The sequence below is a fragment of the Vanessa cardui genome, chromosome Z (genome assembly GCF_905220365.1).
Source record: "Vanessa cardui chromosome Z, ilVanCard2.1, whole genome shotgun sequence".
NCBI classification, from domain to species: Eukaryota; Metazoa; Arthropoda; class Insecta; order Lepidoptera; family Nymphalidae; genus Vanessa; species Vanessa cardui.
In genome coordinates, this window is record NC_061154.1 from 16,307,492 (window position 1) to 16,328,221 (window position 20,730).

The following is a 20,730-nucleotide window of genomic DNA, read 5'->3' on the forward strand; positions in this document are numbered from 1 at the left end:
TCAGCCTAGCGGTTGCAGCAGCAGCAGCGCTGGTAACAGCAGCAAATTCCTGTAAAAATGCCTCTACTTGGTTTGACTTGCTATAGCGGTGCCCAATAACGTTTGGAGTCAAGGTCAAATACCAAGCTATGCAGTCGACTCGACAAACTTAAGCCTTTCGTCATTCAAATAACCGAACACTTAATATATCTTACAAGCAGATGTCTTTTTTTATTCTATAGGTTAGCGGACGAGCATATGGGCCACCTGATAAATGGTCACCATCACCCATAGACAATGACGCTGTAAGAAATATTAACTATTCCTTACATCGTCAATGTGTCACCAACCTTGGGAACTAAGGTGTTATGTTCCTTGTGCCTGTAGTTTACACTGGCTTACTCACCCTTCAAACCGGACCACAACAACACTGAGTACCTACAGTTATTTGTCGGTAGAATAACTGATTAGTGGGTGGTACCTACCCAGACGGGAAAAGTCTATGTGTGATATCTTACTATTTTATGTGTTTCATTTGCCTACATTTTTTAAAGAAAAAAATGTTTGCAATACATTTTCGAATAAAATAATCTATGAGTTCAGCCGTGTTCAGCTTCAATTGCGTAACAGTAATCGAACTGGCGACCTCTCTTCTTAAGGGTCGAATTGAAGCATACTCCGAGACTTTCTCCAGTTTATTATGGTCGATGAAATATGAGATAGATTCAAAAAAAATCAAAATCAAAGTATACTTTATTCAAGTGAGATTTTACAAGCACTTTTGAATCGTCAGTTAACAATTAAGTGAAGCTACCACCGGTTCGGAAAGTAGATTCTACCGAGAAGAACCGGCAAGAAACTCAGTAGTTACTCTTTTTCAACATTTAAAAAAATACAGTCGTGTTAGTTAATACAATTATTAAATTAATATATCCTGCCTGGAAGTCAACAGGTATTAATTCCACGCTTTTTTATCATCTACAAAATCTTGTATCGAATAATACGCCTTTTTCACCAATGTATTTTTTATAAACGATTTGAATTTACGAGACGGCAAAGTTAAAAATGTCTGTGGAATTTTATTATATATATTTTTATAGAAATGGATACCTTGCCCCAAGAAAAATTTATTGTAAAACCAAATTGCTCACTATGAAAAATGGTATTTGCACCAAAATGGATAAGAATTTGATTTAAAATATTTTTTTCGAAATTTTTACATAAAGATGGGAGTATTGAAATAGGCCTGTAATTACCGGGATCACTCCTATTTCCATTCTTAAAAAGTGGTAAGACTTTACTACATTTTAACAAGTTAGGAAAAGAACCCGTGTCCAAACTCTTGTTAAAAATTACTGCTATATACGGAGCAATATTGTGATGTTATTTATGAATTTTACCGAAATGCCCCATACGTCGTTTTTTTAATATCGAGTGTTTTAAATACTTTTATAACATCTATTGCAGAAACTGTTTCAAAAGAAAAATCAATAACGCATTTAGAAACGTGTTTATTTAATAATCTAGCTGCATCTAATGTAGATGATTTTAAATGAGATGTTATTTTATTAGGTATGTTATCAAAAAATATTTCAAATAAATTTGCAGCTTCCAATTCAGAATTTGTGTATTTACTGCCTGTGTTTAATTTGATTGGTATACTTTCCTTTTTAGATTTAAATTATATTCTAATCTATTCTATATAATGCTAGGAAAATGATACTTATTATCTTAGAATAATTCTCATCTAATTGAATCTTTAAATTAGACTAGCTTGACATCTGGATTACGAGGAGGATAGCCCCCAATCATTGATCTTCCAAATGGCATTGTAGCAGCGTGGTGAAATCCTAATCTTCTCCTCAAAAGACGCCTTACCCCAAAACTTTGGGAAATTTACAAGTTGTCGATGTTGTTGTTGTATACTTATTAAATTAGTGTTGTATTAAAATTAGTACTCGTTTTGATTGGCGGTGAATTAATGATGTTGTACGGCAAAGCTAATTGATTTCTTAGTAAGTAACGATACAAACAACGACCTAAGTAGACTTTTTCATCATACTTTACTCTAAAAAATATAAATATAAAACCTATTTTACTAGCGATTGTCGTTTATAATTATTAGATATATAAATAGTAGCTGCTACCGTCCCCTGGCATTAAAAGTAAAAGAATATTCTTAATAGTATCACATCTTGCCCTTCACTCTCCACTGGTGACAGGAGGCTGGTTTCTTTTTACCCCAAGGATAGGAAAAGCGATTGTACTTTTGTCACCATTTATTACAAAATCGTGTGGATATTTTTACGGTTTGGTCACTTCTGTTCAAAAATACAAACTGCATGTGAAGGAGCTCTGTGTATATATGTATTTAAAAAAATATTTAAATAATATTATTTTACACCATTTGGTAAGAACAACATTATTTTGGTAAATTTCCAAAAGAGAACTCCTGCGCTCACTGTCCCTCGAAAGGATTAACGATAGGTACTAAATTTCAAACATCGTTTTGAAAATCACATGATGAGAAGTATTTATCTTGTATCTATATATAATATATCATCTAAACAATATTTACTATCATCCAGCATCCCTGGTATTAATAATGAATATAGGTACCAAAGAATTAAAAAAGTAACAGCTTTAACTGAATTACGAATATTTATGCATCGATTGGTCTCGTGGCGCGTTAAGCATTTTCACGTAATTGGTATATATATAGATAAACGAGTTTCCACCCACGACTGCGCCCGCTTATGAGGAGAAGAGGGATATATTTTTTAGGGGTAAAATTAACCTACACGTTCCAGACTAAAATTAATCTATCGCTTATAAATTTCTTTCAGTTTTTTTTTATCTGTCCAGGCATGATTGAGAACAAACATCATTTTATCATTCATAATATTTGTAAAATAAAAAGATTATACAGATAAGTTGTATAAGTCGTGCCTTAAGACGAAAGTCTTCAATTAGTGCGTCCTACCCGTTATGACATACGGAGACATACGGACACTTACGACAAGGCTGGTCCACCATCAGAAGAAAGGTGATCCGTCAAATCACCAAATCGGCATCATCGGCATAGCCCACCGGATTAGTAAGCTGATGTGGCAGGGCTGGTCATATTTGTCGCAGAACCGACAACCGTTGGGGAAAACGCGTTCTAGAATGGATACTGCGTCTCGGCAAACGTAGTGGACGTCTTCAGGCACGGTGGAGTGACGATTTACGCAAGGCGGCAGGCAGGAGCTGGATGCGAGTAGCCGGAGAAAGACCACAGTGGCGTGCACTTGGAAAGCCCTATGTCCAGCAGTGGACGGGAACGGGCTGATGATAATGATGATGATGAAGCCGTACATAATTACAAGATATAGGTATAACGTGGTATAAAAATTATTTATAACTAGCGACCCGTCTCAGCTTCGCGCGGTTGCAATGCTTACACTAAATATATATACTAAAAATATACTACAGAATTATCCGTTTTTACTAAGTATATTGTCCATGTATTGTATACCAAAAACGTTCTCTCAAATCACTCTATTTATTAAAAAAAAAAAAAAAACTACTTCAAAAATCGTTGAGTAATTTTTAAGATCTAAGCAAACACAGGGACTACTAAGCGACTTTGTTTTATACTATGTAAAGATATTGATGATACACAGGCAGTATGAAAAAGTCAAACACTATTATTTTATTACTCATCACCGTGCATCATCATTAATTATAATATAATTCTTGAGACTTTGGAATGATTTGATAATTAAGGAGCTGTTAACAAGAAGTGAGTGTTTTAAGCGAGATGTCACATTTACGAAGAGACGTATCTTACAAGATGAAACTCTTACAAGCAGAGCACAAGGGTGAAATGTCAAAATTTGATATGCGAATATAATCTTTATAAAATTAATAGGATACACGTTTCTTAATGGCGTGTCATTGTAAGTCGCTTGTCAACGTTACTGAAATGAGTTACGAAGTCATTATTTACAGAATCGCAATGATGAAGTGCTCTTTTGTTAATCTCGTCTCGACATAGTCAACTTTGGAATTAATAATTAATTAATTAACTGTAATTATTCTACTGTAAGGTTTAGGTTGCGTTTTAGAGATGCTGAGATGTACTAGCTATTTACACTTTAGTGATCAATCTCATGGCGCTTGGAGAAGTATTTCTGAGTTTAAAAATACATTGCAAATATATAGAAGGACGTAATTTAGAGAGCAGATAAGTATTGATTTCTCTTGAAGGTATTCTTAGATATATCATTAAGAGAGTGCGTAAGAGTAACACTTAATTGAAAGCTAAGGATGTGCCGGGTTTTCAAATCGTTTTTTTTCACACAAACAGAATCTTGTAAATAAATGTTTGCTGAACATTAATTTAAAATCAATAAGTTCATTTTCATATGGGCCCCCCGATCTCGCTGTTGATATTGAGCTCTTATACCCTTAAAGCCACTTTTAATCTGAGGTTATGCCTCTACTAACACTAGGTCACTGTGATGGAATCGAGCCTTAGCTCTCTTGCCCCCGATAAAACATATACGAGTTCCAGAGGAATATAAGGCACTGTATATACTTGGTGGTAGGGCTTTGTGCAAGCCCGTCTGGGTAGGTACCACCCACTGATCAGTTATTCTACCGCCAAATAACAGTACTCAGTATTGTTGTGTTCCGGTCTGAAGGGTGAGTGAGCCAGTGTAACTACAGGCACAAGGGACATAACATCTTAGTTCCCAAGGTTGGTGGCACATTGACGATGTAAGGAATAGTTAATATTTCTTACAGCGTCATTGTCTATGGGTGATGGTGACCACTTACCATCAGGTGGCTCGTATGCTCATCCGCCAACCTATACCATAAAAAAAACGAAATTCCTGTGTAAATAATAATGTATGACTATAACAGAGCTCTATCAGTGCATGTTTATTTTAATATTAAATATATGTAAGAGTATTTTAAATGTAATAATCCCTTTGAAAATACTGAGCTTATATAAAGCTTTTCATGGAACGTTTTAAAAGAATAGTAAATTACACGATAAAATTGATCCTCCTCTCCCGCCCACAAGCTCTTCTCGAGCTATAATCCGTGAAACGTAATACCGTGAATTTGTAAACAATTTAAACGTATTTTAAATACCAGTATTGCGTTCAACAACTACGAGGATTTTTTTTTTTAAAACAATCCAAAATCAAAACTTAAAACACTTTAAAGAAAGTATTTTTAAAAGACTTAAAAAGAAGTTCATCGTTATTTTTTTTGGATTCTGACTTCTTTACAATCGATGCTATTTCGATTACAAAAAAAAATACTAAAATTATTGTGCTGCTAATCCCTATGCACCGCACCGCATACATTTACTTGATGATAGGACTTTGTGGTCCGTCTCAGTAGGTACGACCCACTCATCAGATATTCTACCGCCAAAGAACGGTACTTAGTATTATTGTGGTGGTTTGAAGGGTGAGTGAGCCAATGTAACTACAGACACAAGGTGTGCTACCTTGGAAATGAAACGAATATCTATCAATTTTCAATTTTATTTCCGTAGTATTTATTTCTATTTTCCGAAACAGTGGTAGTGTCAAATTTGACAGTCAGTGAGTGTGTGTAATGCTTTTATGCTGACAAAAAAAAAAATGATAGAATGCATACTTTTATGATTTACGAATGAATTAATTTGTCCAAAATGATAGGTCATTGACATCAGCGGATAAAATCATATCTCATTAAATAATATAATATTTACGTAAAAGCATCCATTATACACATACGATATGTAATCACTTGTGTTACATGTTCGTAAGAATATAAAATATATTTTATGGAATTATGGACTATTAGTGGCTAGCTAAGATTAATCTTTCTAGCTTGTGTATTGCTTCTATTGAAGAAAATAACATTAGGCATCTATAATTATTATGAATGTTAAAGTAGCTTTATATGTCTGTTGATTTTTCACATCAAAAAAATTGGCATTTGGCAAAATTGGCATTGGCAAGCTTCATTAGGGGAATGTAGAAAATGCATGTGAGTTAATAAAATTTCGATGTATGCATAATATGTTCTTTTATGTGTTGAAAAAAAAAGTCGAAGAACGAACAAGAGGTGTTTAAAAAAAGAAAATAAATAAAAATTAATCGGAATGAATATAAACTCTATGTTAAGAAAAAGTCTTAGCAACTTAATACAGGTACTTTATTGACACCGTAAAACAAGTACCAACGCCAGTCAAAAATAGAATTGTCATACTTTGTTAAAGGAAATAATTTTGAGAAAAAAGATTTACATTCATGTATACAAACACGGTACATTAGAGAAAGTCTTGCCAAGTAATTATGATCCCGGAATCTTTACCAGTATGTTATATAATGGGGTCTGTTAACCAGGATTAACTCTTCCTATCTTACTAAGAATATATTAAAACGATGTTGAAATATAGCCCATATTGAATGAAGATACTTTCCGTTATAAGCCTTTCAACGTTCATACTTTATTTTACTCAACGTCTGTGTTCCACCTCGCGATTTATAATGACATTCCTCTTGTCTATATTAGAACTCTGATGGATTATCTATTCAAATGGAATATACATAAAATCCGTAAAGTTCGTACTGAAATATAGCCAAAGTTCTTACCAGCCGTTTTCAAGAATACTGAAAAGCAAATTAGTTCATACAATAATTTCTCAAGGTGATTCCGTACAATCCAGTTTGGGAAGACCACCCACTCTTCAGATATTCTAAGGCCATTTACTCGTTTGAATACATTTATAAGTAATCTAGCCAATAGTTATACATTTGTCTAATTTATTAGGTCATTATATTTCTAGAACAAGCTCAAGATACCGTTATTCCATTCCATATAGTGGCCTCTCATCTATCCTCAGTGAACAAATAGGAACCAACCATGCACGGGTACAAATGTAAAACGTATATTTAAATCCTTCAAATATTAAAAATACTTAAGAGGATAACATAAAATTCGAGACGATATAATATAAATTATTTACTTGGAGAGGATTAAATTCTCTTCGGAGAGAAATATTAATAAAAGGAATTGGCTTTTACAAGATTTATTTTCCATGAATTTTATTTTATAGATATCAAGTTACTTGGAATAATACGCGAGGCTATCATGAAATCCAGTTAGTAAGGATTATTATTTTATAAAGCCTTTGTTTTTGTTGTTAACAGACCGCCCACATTGTTGTGAACCTCGTTATCTCAAACTAGATCCATTGCAAGAACAAATTATTTTAATGCATCTACAAGGATCAAGATTTTATGTAAGATATATATGTATATTACAAAGCATGTTAGTATGTAATATCATTAATTGATGATTACTGAACTAATGTGTGATAGATGTATTTAATTAATATCCAAACATACTCGTTAAATATTCTACCGCCCAATACTTATTGTTTCTGTTCCCAGTTCGAAGTGAGGACCAGGGTAATTACAAGTCATAACATCTTAGCTCCTAAGGTTAATCGGTGATATATGATGGTGAAATTGAAGTTAAATAATATATATACATGAAGAAAGATTATTATTGAATTTGACAAAACTACTAATAGCTGCAAATTAAGTGTGTGGATTCGTGTAAGCCAATTTAAACATTTATTCACAGGGCACAGGTTTCAAGAATTGAACGGTAGGCATCATTGATAGCGCCTGGTGCATCCTCATTGAAACTGAACTGCAGTGGGTCAAGTATGCAACGGGCGTGAATAACAGCAATTTAATATTTGCGCTCGTGTGAACTGCCCATAATTGTCATAAGCATATTGCGAACAATTTATTTATTTATTTAATAGAGAGTCGTTCTACTTCGTCCACAAATACATGTATGTACTTATATATATATTATATTAATAAATATTTTTAAAGTTTTAGTACATACAGGTTAAATGTATGGCTTTTACTATTTAATGTTTACTTTTGAAGTTTACTCGAAGACGACCGCCGTGGTCGAGTGGTGTGTACACCGGTTTTCATGGGTACGCCACTCCGAGGTCCCGGGTTCGATTCTCGGCCGAGTCAATGTAGTTTATCATAAGTTTTCTATGTTAACTTGGGTCTAGGTGTTTGTGGTACCGTCGTTACTTCTGATTTTCCATAACACAAGTGCTTTAGCTACTTACATTGGGATCAGAGTAATGTATGTGATGTTGTCTCATATTTATATTTATTTATATTTACAGAAACATGACGTCACGAAAGTTCCATGAAGAGTCTCCTCGAGAATATAAGAAATTTCTAGAGCAGAGAGATAGTTCCTCTAGAGAAGAAGATATGTCCAATAATGTGCTGATGGATGTTTTCGAATATGATGGACGTAGGCTACTTTTTTGCTTAACACATGACAATCACACTCCGAAAACGAAAGCAAAGCCGCGGGCGACATCTAGTAAATAAATAAAAATGAATATTTTAATAACTGCAAAAATCATTGATCCTTACATATTAAATTCATGCATATTAAATACTCAGCCTAGATGTGATTCTGCTTCAATAAATCCAGGAGTATTCTTAGATGGGAGTCGAGCTTATCAGATATTACGATACCTATAAATATGATGCAATTGTTCTTATGAATATTGTAAAGGATATAACCCGACATGTAGGTAATTAATGAAAAGCTCGCTTCACTGGCGATGTTATGACTTATGTAATTATTGAGAATATTTTACAGATATTAACCCCTAGATTTCACGGTAACACAGTTTTCCTCACGCTGCACTGACATGATCTCGTTAAAATATTATTTTATTACATATTTACGCCCAACGAAGTTATGGGCTTAGGTTGATATTAACAAGTAATATAATTAATACAAGGAATCTCAATGATAAATATGACATTAAAAATAAAAATTGTTCTAAAACCACAGGATTTCTAAGATGAGATCTTCTGTTATAAATTATTGAAAAAATATTTTCATTTTACATTTCCTTCTATGTACATTCTTGTATATGCTATAAAAAGGGACGTGTGTTTATGTGCATGCATTGTGTAAAGGAAAGTTCTAAATTCAACGCAATCAGCAAGAACACCCTGTCACATACTTTCAGAGAAAAAATACTGTCAAATTGAAGTTGATAGTAGATTTCAGGCTAAAATTTTCACCCTGACATATTTTGACCATGGAACGTGAAGTTGAAGAAGAAACAAGAGATTTATGGTGTTGGGTGTAAGCCAGTAGTCTCCATAAACCTCAATATCAGGGCAAACTTTTCCAATGTTTGCCAAATCATATGTTTATAAAGTTGTCTTCACTTATGAATCAGATATAAATTTATTCCAAGTAGAAAACGGGACAAAAACTATTTTTTTATATTATGCACTGTTAACCTACTTTTGAAATAATTTTCAATACGCGAATATAAGCATAGTCTGTTTATAATACGAGCCTGGGCCATAAGCTTTCTGGTAATTTCATATAATCGACTATGGCTTCACTCCTGATAATATTCTCTGTATGAAACCTAACCTTTCAAACTCGTTCGTGTAATGCCTCCTCTAACCGATTTTCTCATTTCGTATAAAACTGTAAAAAAAAACATTTTGCCGTTTTAGAGCAATAATATTAAGTTCGAATTGCAGAGAAAGAGACTACACTTTATTAAAATACAGCGTGGTCTCCAAGTGAAGGTTTCCTATCTCACTGGAAAAGTCATTAGCAGTAGGAGCATCATCGACACTCAGATCACAGTACCTCGATGTTTCTTCAATCGATATCCAATATCTACAGCGAGTTGAGTATCCAGAGGGCAATTCTACTAACAAATTGTCACCAACGGAATGGAATCGAAACGTAATAACTGTCTTTTATCTATTACGCTAACCCAACGATCCAAATAGAATAGGTTCTCTTGATATCGTTTGGAAATAGAATAGTATAATTAAACTTTAAATTAGCGACATTTGTAACTAGTTACAAGTTTTATTTATATGAGGCACTAGCACAACAAAAAAAAAACATTATTATAGTCTAAGTTGCACCTTATTATATCAGTTATCTACCAGTAAAATTATCTACCAGTTCCAGAGATTAAGCGGAACAAACAGACAGACAAATAAAAATTGTAAAAAATGTTATTTTGTTATATATACCGTGTATACACACATGCATTGATTAAAAACGGCTATTTTAATATTACAAACGTACACTCCAATTTTATTATATGTATAGATGAGGAATGGAAAGGAACATATGGTACGTATTATCCGTACGTAACCGTTATAAGTTAGTAGAATTGCCCTCACGACAAATATAATACCCTTCGATCTTCTATATAATCTGTTGAACGTGAATGACAATGATGGATAATGAAGGTTAATAGGTAAACATCTCGACATATTTTTAACTTTAAAATTAAGGGATATTTATATTATATTTTATATCTATTGGTATCATCACTACATAGTATAAAACAAAGTCGCTCACCACTGTCTGTCCTTATGTATACTTAGATATTTAAAATTACGCAACAGCTTTGACCGGAACCGTTTCATTAAATAGATAGATCCCATATGCTCGTCCGCTAACCTACTTACTTACTTGGGACATTATTGGAAGTGTTAGTGGAAAACCTAAAAAGGAAAGTATACCAATCAAATTAAACACAGGCAGTAAATACACAAATTCTGATTTGGAAGTTGCAAATTTATTTGAAATATTTTTTGATAACATACCTAATAAAATAACATCTCATTTAAAATCATCTACATTAGATGCAGCTAGATTATTAAATAAACATGTTTCTAAATGCGTTATTGATTTTTCTTTTGAAACAGTTTCTGCAATAGATTTTATAAACGTATTTAAAACATTTCGGTAAAATTCATAAATAACATCATATACGATATTGCTCCGTATATAGCAGTAATTTTTAACAAGAGTTTGGACTCGGGTTCATTTCCTGACTTGTTAAAATGTAGTAAAGTCTTATCACTTTTTAAGAATGGAAATAGGAGCGATCCCAGTAATTACAGGCCTATTTCAATACTCCCATCTTTAAGTAAAATTATCGAAAAAAATATTTTAAATCAACTTCTTATCCATTTTGGTACAAATAAAATTTTTCATAGTGAGCAATTTGGTTTTACAAGAGGTCGATCAACAACTGATGCGGGAATTGCGCTTCTTAAGCATATTTACGATGCTTGGGAGAAATCACAGAATGCTATTGGAGTATTCTGTGATTTATCTAAAGCGTTTGATTGTGTAGAACACGAGACGCTTCTTTATAAGCTCAAATATTACGGCGTTAAAGGTAGGGCTCTTGATCTCATTGCTTCATACTTAAATCAAAGAATCCAGCAAGTTTTCATTACATACGCTAAAAATGGGTGTTCCACAAGGTTCAATTTTGGGTCCCTTTCTATTCCTAGTATATATAAATGACCTTCCTTTCTTTGTTAAAGGTATTTGTGATATAGTATTGTTTGTTGATGATACTTCACTGATTTTTAAGGTTGACAGGAAAAAAACTGACTATGACGATGTGAACGGTGCCTTATCACAGATACAAGATTGGTTTAATGTAAATAATTTGGTTTTGAATACTCAAAAAACAAAATGTGTAGTTTTTACCCTACCCAATGTTAGAAAGCAAAATTATAATATATCTTTAAGCGGTGGCCCGCTTGATGTAGCCGATACTACCATGTTCTTGGGAATAGAATTGGATTTCAGACTTCGGTGGAGTCCCCATTTGTCGTCCCTAACAGGGAGACTCAGCTCCGCAGCATACGCAGTTAGAAAAGTTAGACAACTAACTGATATTGATACCGCTCGTTTAGTTTATTTTGGTTATTTTCACAGTATTATGTCATATGGCATATTACTTTGGGGTAACGCTGCAGACATTGAATCTGTCTTTATTTTACAAAAGAGAGCAATTCGGTTTATTTATAATCTTGGAGCTAGAGACTCTCTTCGGGATGTTTTTAACAGAGTAGGAATACTCACTGTTGCGTCGCAATATATTTACAACAATATCATGTATATTCACAGTAACATTGATCACTTTGATAAAATCAGTGATAATCTACAGTGATAATCTACAATATGCACTAGAAGTAAGGATAAGCTTATAACGCCAAGTTTCCGACTCCGCAAAGTCAATAAATCTTTCTTGGGGCATGGTATCCATTTCTATAATAAAATTTCACAGACATTTTTAACTTTGCCGTCTCGTAAATTCAAATCGTTTATAAAAAATACATTGGTGAAAAAGGCGTATTATTCGATACAAGATTTTGTAGATGATAAAAAAGCGTGGAATTAATACCTGTTGACTTCCAGGCAGGATATATTAATATAATAATTGTATTAACTTAAAATTAACTAACACGACTGTATTTTTTTTAATGTTGAAAAAGAGTAACTACTGAGTTTCTTGCCGGTTCTTCTCGGTAGAATCTACTTTCCGAACCGGTGGTAGCTTCACTTAATTGTTAAATGACGATTCAAAAGTGCTTGTAAAAGCCCACTTGAATAAGTATACTTTGATTTTGATTTTGATTCCATAAAAAAAGAAACATTGATAATTTTAGAAGTTTCTAATGATGTCGTTAATAAACAAATTCTGTAGTATAATTTGTAGTAGTACATATTGCACCCGTGCAAAGCCGGGGCGGGTCGCTTATTGGTTATATAATAAAAACACATGATAATGTTTAATGTTTACTTAGTACAAAGTATCACATTGAAATTCGCAAATCGCGACATATCACATTATGGAAAACATTTGGTATCTATTACATTAATAAAAAAAAAAACATAATTATTTTTTGAAAATTATTCGAAAACAAAAAACTTTATATCTGCACTTCAAATTCACAGTTAAACTTATAAAACCAATTGTTTATTACTTTTATGAATAACAAATGTAAAAATAATGATAACTATATTAATATGTTTACTTGAGCCAACATTATGAGCTTACATATGATAGAAAAAAAAATAGAATCGTTAATATTAATAAAAAAATAATATTTTAATGTAAACACAAATTTAGTTTTCTCGTCGTGTGAGAAAGTAAAAGAAACCATTTAACTAGCACATATGAACATGGCTTATATAAAGTTTAGCCTTTTAGATTATAGCCCATAAATAAAATAATCTACGGGCTATAATTCCGATTGAAGGAAGTAATGGTTGCACTTACAATGTAATAATTATCCAACTGATTTAAAAGATACATAATTGTAAAGATTCTTATAAGCATGATTTCAAAACGAATATATTTTTAGTTATCTGTAATAAAATATGATTCAAAATTAGAATGTAAGAAAATATATGATATATTGTTTAGGTCTGCGTAAAAAACAATTATCTAGAATTCATTTCAGAAATAAAAATAAAGATGCATAGGTATATGAATAATAAGTGACAAAAATAGATTTACTATAATATAGATTTAAAAAGTCACACGATGTGTTTGGTCTTAAAAATAACGGTAAGTAACAGTTTTGTCGCTTACTACTTAATGTATATTGACAAGTTATTAAACTATTTGGGGAGTTGTGTAAACGTTTTGAAAAGGCGCGTTTTCTCCCTCCTGCAGCCAGTTGTCTGGTGAGTAGGTGTTGTCGTGCCTCTCGACGACGTGAAATGTGTAAGCGTGGCGACTTTTGTCCGATTTGTTCTGAGCACTCTTGTGGACAACGTGACCGTGTATTAAAATGCAGGTACCTGGAAATTAAAAAGTTTTCTATTAGCATGTGTTGATGACAGCCAAATAGCAATTCTTACTATTATTGTGGATTGAAGAGTGAGTGAGTGTCAGGGTACTCCAAAAAGTGTAAGATAAATTAAATTATCCCCAACCTTCCCTTTTAACACTTTAAGTACAGAATAGGAACTTTGAAAGTAGCAACGATAGCCGAGTAGTTGTGTGGAAGGCGGCTATTGTGCGGTGCGGAGGAATGAGGAACATATCGTCAGGAAGGTTTTAAGCATGAATCTGGATGGACATAGAGAAATGGGACGACCAATGAAATGATGGATGGATTGTGTGAAAGATGATATGGCTGGGAAGATTGTTATCTGAGAGATGTCGTCATTCCCAGTGCTTCAAATTAAATCAAATCAAATCAAAATCAACTTTATTCAAGTAGGCTTTTACAAGTACTTTTAAATCGTCATTTTACAATTAAGTGAAGCTACCACCGGTTCGGAAAATAGATCCTACCGAGAAGAACCGGCAAAAACTCATTAGTTACATAGCTTATTTCATAGATATACATTGAGTTTAAAACCATCACCGTTCAATACCTTCAATTTAATAATTTTACCGATTAAATGAATGTTATAGGTAATAACTCATAGCGATGTCTAGATAAACATGAAATATAGTTTTATATATAACACGTGTATAAATTAAATTGTAATATATTTATGTTGACACTATCATCATAAAATTTGAATTGTTAAATAAAGTAAAAGTAATATAAATAATGTAACATTTGATAATAAATTATGTTAAATAAAAAAACTAGCAAACACCGCCAAGCCACTATAACTAGCCGCACTTATGGTTTTAACTGAAGTTTATAAAACTTTATCTATTGCTCAGAATCGTGAACACCGAGGCGTGAATTAAAAAAGACATGATGATGACCGATGTCGTTTCCCTGGGATACAAACTATCGCCTAAATCGGTTCAGAGGTCTAAGCTTGAATAGGTGTCAGGCAGAGTTACTGTCAAATTTATAGTATAAGAACTAGCGCGCACTGGTAACTTTTGTCACGGTGACTGTTTCGTCACTCTTGTCGAGTCCATGAATGTGTATGGAGGTGCGCGCACGTTACGACGAGACAATTGGGTGACATTTGTGTCTGCATCTGTACATATTCACGGACTCGACAGACACGTACACGGACAGTGCGCGCTAGTTCTTAATCTGAATGCGTATATTTTTTGTTCGTGTAAAACAAAATAATCTATCAAATTTTTCCAATTAAGTTAATAACATGATTTTTTTAACATTCTAAAATGTTTTATTAAGAATATATAATATATATAATTTCGCGACGTTTTAGACATTTATAAGCGACCAGTTTTACCCAAGATTTGCCCTCGCTCGTAGATCTTAAGTATTAGGGTATTAAAAAACCTTTGTCCTCCTTGTGGACCGAGTTTAGTTGAGTTGAGTGTAGAAATAAGTTCATAAAAACTTACATCAAAATCGGTTTAGTAGTTTGGCCGTGAAAGCGTAGCAGTTTAACAGAGATACTTTTAATTTATAATATTAGTATAGTGTATTATCGATGAGGTTTTAGCGAAGTTTCATTGTAACTTGACAATCCCAGCTGGTCCTTATTTTCTTGTGCCCTAGCACAGTTATATGCAATGTGCGCTGTGTTTTCACGACAAAATCCAAAATGGCTGAAATCTTTTGAAATATTGTAATTACTCCCTACAACATCAGTACAAAGGCTTCGAATAAATCGCATTTACAAAATCCTCTTAGTTTCGTTTGACTTTATATTTTCCATTGTTAACGCCGGCTAACTACAATAACAGAATAACCGAAGTATAATAAAAATGAATTTCGTATTTCGTAAAGGATAGATTACATTTTTTTAAGCAAAAAGTTTCGTTACAGAGATATTCGTTTAAATCATAATTACATTCGAAACGATAAACAGAGCTCGAGATGAAACTGTTGATTAAACATTGATCGTGACTGTTATTTTTTTTTTTTTTGGTATAAGTTAGCGGACGAGCATATGGGCCACCTGATGGTAAGTGGTCACCATCACCCATAGACAATGACGCTGTAGAAATATTAACTATTTCTTACATCCTCAATGAGCCAACCAGCCTACCAACCTTGGAAACTAACATGTTATGTCCCTTGTGCCTGTAGTACACTGGCTCACTCACCCTTCAAACCGGAACACAACAATACCGAGTACTGTTATTTGGAGGAAGAATAACTGATGAGTGGGTGGTACCTACCCAGACGGCAAAGCCCTATCACCAAGTAAAGTGTGGTACAAGTTCCAATTTGAGTAATCATTACTGAGCATTAATTGATACATTACATAAATTTACATTAACAGCCTGTAAATTTCCCACTGCTGGGCTAAGGGCCTCCTCTCCCTTGAGGAGAAGGATTGAAGCATATTCCAACACTTCCAACGCGGGTTGATGGACACACGTGTGGCAGAATTTCGTTGAAATTAATCACATGCGGGTTTCGTCATGATGTTTCCCTTCACCGTCGTGCACGAGATGAATTATAACACTCATTACGCACATGATGCTTGCCTGGGTTGGGACTTGCAATCGGTGAAAATGCAGGCAGTGGCGGATTTACAAATCTGCCGCTAGTAGGCTAACAGGCTATTCAATTTTTGTCGCCCCTACTTTTTTTGCAACATTTATGATTTTGGTTCTATCGTCCTCATTACATCGGTTTTTTCCCGTTATTAGTATGATTATAAACTAGGTGATATTTCAGTCAGTTACTAGATTAGTTTTGCAACCCGCTATGTAGTGAGAAGTATACGGATTACGGACGTAATGTATATACATATAATTATAAGTTTGTTTTTTAATTTCTGTAAGATAATAACAAATTTGGACTAAATTTGCCGCCCCTCTAAAGCTGCAGCCTTAGGCTATAGCCTACTTACTTTGCCTATTAGTAAATCCGCCACTGGATGCACGAGTTCTAAGCACTGGGCCATCTCGGCTCTTAAATTGAAATACATGAAAAATATTTAATGTGTTACATGTAACACAACAATATGTTTGTGAAAACAACTTCTTGTATAGCTCGAGCTAGGTATAGCCTAGAAGAGTAGAAGACTAGTGTAAATAAAATCGCAGTCTGTAAATATTGAAAGCTGGCAAAAGACCTCTCATCCTCGTCACAAGAAGTTTTCAAACGTATGTGCTGAAATGCATGTTTCCTTAGCTATGCAAGTATTTTAATTTCTAAACTAACCCCTATCCGTCTAAATATGTGTATCTGTCACAAATTAACTTTGCCACTGTTTTGTCCAATAAGGACTAGGCTAAGATATGATAATACATGTACATTTTTAGCTATCTACATGTACATATATTATTAACTTAATATATAATATTATTTGGATTTAAACACAAACATATTCATAATAAAATTCCGCAGACATTTTTAACTTTGCCGTTTCGTAAATTCAAATCGTTTGTAAAAAATAAGTTGGTTAAAAAAGGCATATTATTCGATATAAGATTTGTAGATGTTAAAAAAGCGTGGAATTAATACCTGATGACTTCCAGACATTACATACATATATAATTTTATTTAACTAATATGACTGTATTTTTTAAATCTTGAAAAAGAGTAACTACTACATCTTGCCTGTTCTTCTCAGTAGAATCTACTTTCCGAACCGGTGGTAGCTTCACGTACCTAATTGTTAAATGACGATTCAAAATTGCTTGTAAAAGCCTACTTGAATAAAGTTTACTTTGATTTCGATTTTGATCACAAGACGAGTTAATTTCATACCACAACAGGTGTACTATTATCGAAACTTCGAGAAAAAAGTCTACAATCGTAGTAAAAGTACAAATATAATTTATACGATATCATGTTCGCTTTGGAGCGAGGTCCAATAGGTCTCGTATGTGTCTCCTTTGCGGTGTGTCTAAGAAAAACATAGATTTATTTGTCGTGCGGAGGTCGTAACATCTATTTTATAAATTGTAGGAAAGTGATAAATATATTTATATGATGCCTATTGAAAACAGAATGCTATGGTGTACACAGTCAACGTGATATACAATATCGAATTGTATTTTTTACAAGCTTTTGGTTAAGAAAATGGAACGACGCGAAAATATTAAATATTCGAATATTCTGTTTGCAAGTGCATTAATTACGATTGATCGTCGAAAATTGTGCACGAATGATTAATAAAAAACGTTTCAAAATACCTTTGCTAACCGGTACCGGTGTAAAACCAGACTGAGGATACACCGGCGCTCCTTTATCGTATATCAAAGCTTGTTTCGATTCCTTGTCGGGGTTGCGTATAAGTCTTCTATGGACGCCAGACTTGTGAGAACCGCGTGCCATCCACAAGCAGCCATTTTGTATTGTTGCATCTTCAAGGGCAATCCAAAAACCGATAGGAGGAACCGGCTCACTGTACAAGTATGTCGCGTCTTGATGTGCTACAACTGTAATTATATTGGAAATAATAATGAACCCTTAAGTAACATTTAAAATTATGTGACATACAAACACACAACTTAAACATAATGCAAATTTGATAACGAATGACTTATAGAGCTTTGGTGAAGCACTAGGTAAAGTGTTTCAAAATGTATGTCCTTAGGGTGTTAATTTTGGGGGTGGAAGTTGGTATAGAAATTCCGCAAATTTGTTATTAGAAATATGTGAATAGGTATTTGAGCTTCTATTAATCAGCTGAATTAAAAGCTATTACATTGTTTTAGAATGATGAGTGGGTATAGTATACATTTAAAAATAAACAACTCATACGAAACAATAACATCGGAGATGAATAAAAACAAAATATTACTGGATAAATATTTCAGAATTAATTATTTATTTTTTTATGAAAAAATATTCTCTCTATTTAATTAAATAAAACTTCAAGGGCTTACATACAAGTCTTTCAGATACCTCGTTAGCGAGCTATCGACTTCGATCTATAACATAAAGTTATAACAAGTTTTAATTTGTTTTCCAATTTCCGATATCATCATAAATTATTTTTGTATCGAGTATAAGCTCATTAAAATACTAATAACAAATGAAGCCGAGATACACAAGTGGATGAAACAGGATCTAAACAAAAGTTTGCGGGTTCGATGAAAGGCGAACGAAATGAATTCTGAAATATAACTTTTTTATTGATAAGCTACAAAACTGGCTTTGGACAGATAAAGTTGAGAATTATAATCATAATATTGTATTTGAATTAACGTTCACATCTTGTTATACCGTCTCATGCGATAGGGATTTTATGCTTATGGAGACGCTGGGAACTGTTTGTATTGTGGTACCGTCGTAACGTCTGATTTTCCGTAACATTAGCTACTTGCATTGGGGTAAATGATGTATGTTATGTTATTGATTAGTTTTCTTTGTTGTCCAAGACAACATAGAAAACGAATGGTAATCTACATTGACTCTGCCGGGAATCGAACCCGGGACCTCGGAGTGGCGTACCCATGAAAACCAGTGTACACACCACTCGACCACGGAGGTCGTCAAACCTACTTCCTCGCTACCTCCGCGCTATGTTAATGGTGTGCATTAGTATGAGTGCTTGTGCTTACAAGATGTCTTAGTGTGCGTGAGATGACTAATGTTACTACGATGCCAAATTAATATTTGTTAATGCACGCTGATAATTATTAAACGTGAAGTTGCACGACTTCGTGACAGGACGGATTCACACTGATTGTATGTTTCATTTATTTTTATTGAGTATTTTAAAGTTACCTGTTAAATTTTATAGATTTCATTTTTAGATTTTTTACAGATCGTATGATCAGACTGCAACCAATGCTGTGTTTTTGAGAATAACTTAGATTAAATTCGGAATTTGTTAAAATCGTTAATTTGTAAACACGACAAGAGAGAACAAGCTTATAACTCCAAGTTCACACCGCAAAGTCAATAAATACTTCCTAAGGCATTTGCGCCTTATAATAAAATATCACTGATAAATATTACTCAAATATAGATTTTTAATTTTCAGGTAGTATATGTAGATACATTATTTGCATTTTATTGACAAATTAGTTCAAAAAATTACAAAATTTAATTAGTAGAAATGAGAGAGTACTGAGTTTCCTACTAACCAATAGGAATCAGTACTAAGCATGATTTTTATTTAATTTGAATAGTCTAGTAAAATTTAAATTTGCTACAGAACTGAATTTTATGGTACATATGAATCTTATTGTTAAGAAAGCGATCACTTCCACACATCTTACAGATGAAAGTTCGTCAAAAGGAAATTTGTAAAGCATTAAATTAATATGTATATAAATTTTTGGACAATATATATTTTAGTTATTTTTGAGGGTCTGGTAATTTGTTAGGTTATAATAAAATTCAAGTGCGTACCTTCCCCGCCTAAGCCAGGATTTTTATAAATGTACATGCTTTGTACAACCGCTGGTTCCCTGAAGCCGAGCTCTTGACAAATTGCTTTCACTCTATCGCTGTACGTATAGCATCTGAAGATGGGGTGCAGGAGATGGAGCGCGTGTCCTACCTGGAACACATGAGCATATAAAAAACTACTAAAATAACTTGCCCATCGAAAAATAATAAGATATTCTGAAATATATTTAGAGTTTATAAAATATCATAAAAATAATATAACTAAGCTAAACGTTTGGTATTCCCTGATTTTTTGTGTGGGTGGTAACTATACAGGGCTTGCAAAAAGTTTTACCACCAAGTAAATACACAATTTAAATCTAAACTCTTTTAAATTCATATCTATATTGCAAATTTTTAATAAAAAACGACCTCCGTGGTGGTGTAGTGTGTATACCGGTTGCCATGGGTACGCCACTCCGAGGTCCCAAATTCGATTCCCAGCCGAGTCGATGTAGAAAAAATTCATTAGTTTTCTATGTTGTCTTGAGCCTGGGTGTTAGTGGTATCGTCGTTACTTCTGATATTCCATAACACAAGTGCTTTAGCTGCTTACATTGGGATCAGAGTAATGTATGTGATG

The 20,730-nt window shown here is 33.4% G+C and overlaps 1 protein-coding gene across 1 annotated transcript in view; it reads right to left on the bottom strand.

Annotated features, from left to right (window-relative positions):
- Window positions 1–12,671: 12,671 nt before the first annotated feature.
- The window catches only part of LOC124543229 (phytanoyl-CoA dioxygenase domain-containing protein 1), a 30,218-nt gene continuing 22,159 nt past the window's right edge, over window positions 12,672–20,730 (bottom strand). Inside the window, exons 4-6 of the mRNA XM_047121366.1 lie at window positions 20,109–20,259; window positions 17,939–18,184; window positions 12,672–13,695 (exon numbers count right to left, since the gene is read on the bottom strand). Of these exons, the coding sequence (XP_046977322.1) occupies window positions 13,508–13,695; window positions 17,939–18,184; window positions 20,109–20,259 (585 nt within the window). The 3' untranslated portion in view covers window positions 12,672–13,507. The remainder of the gene's footprint in view (window positions 13,696–17,938; window positions 18,185–20,108; window positions 20,260–20,730) is intronic.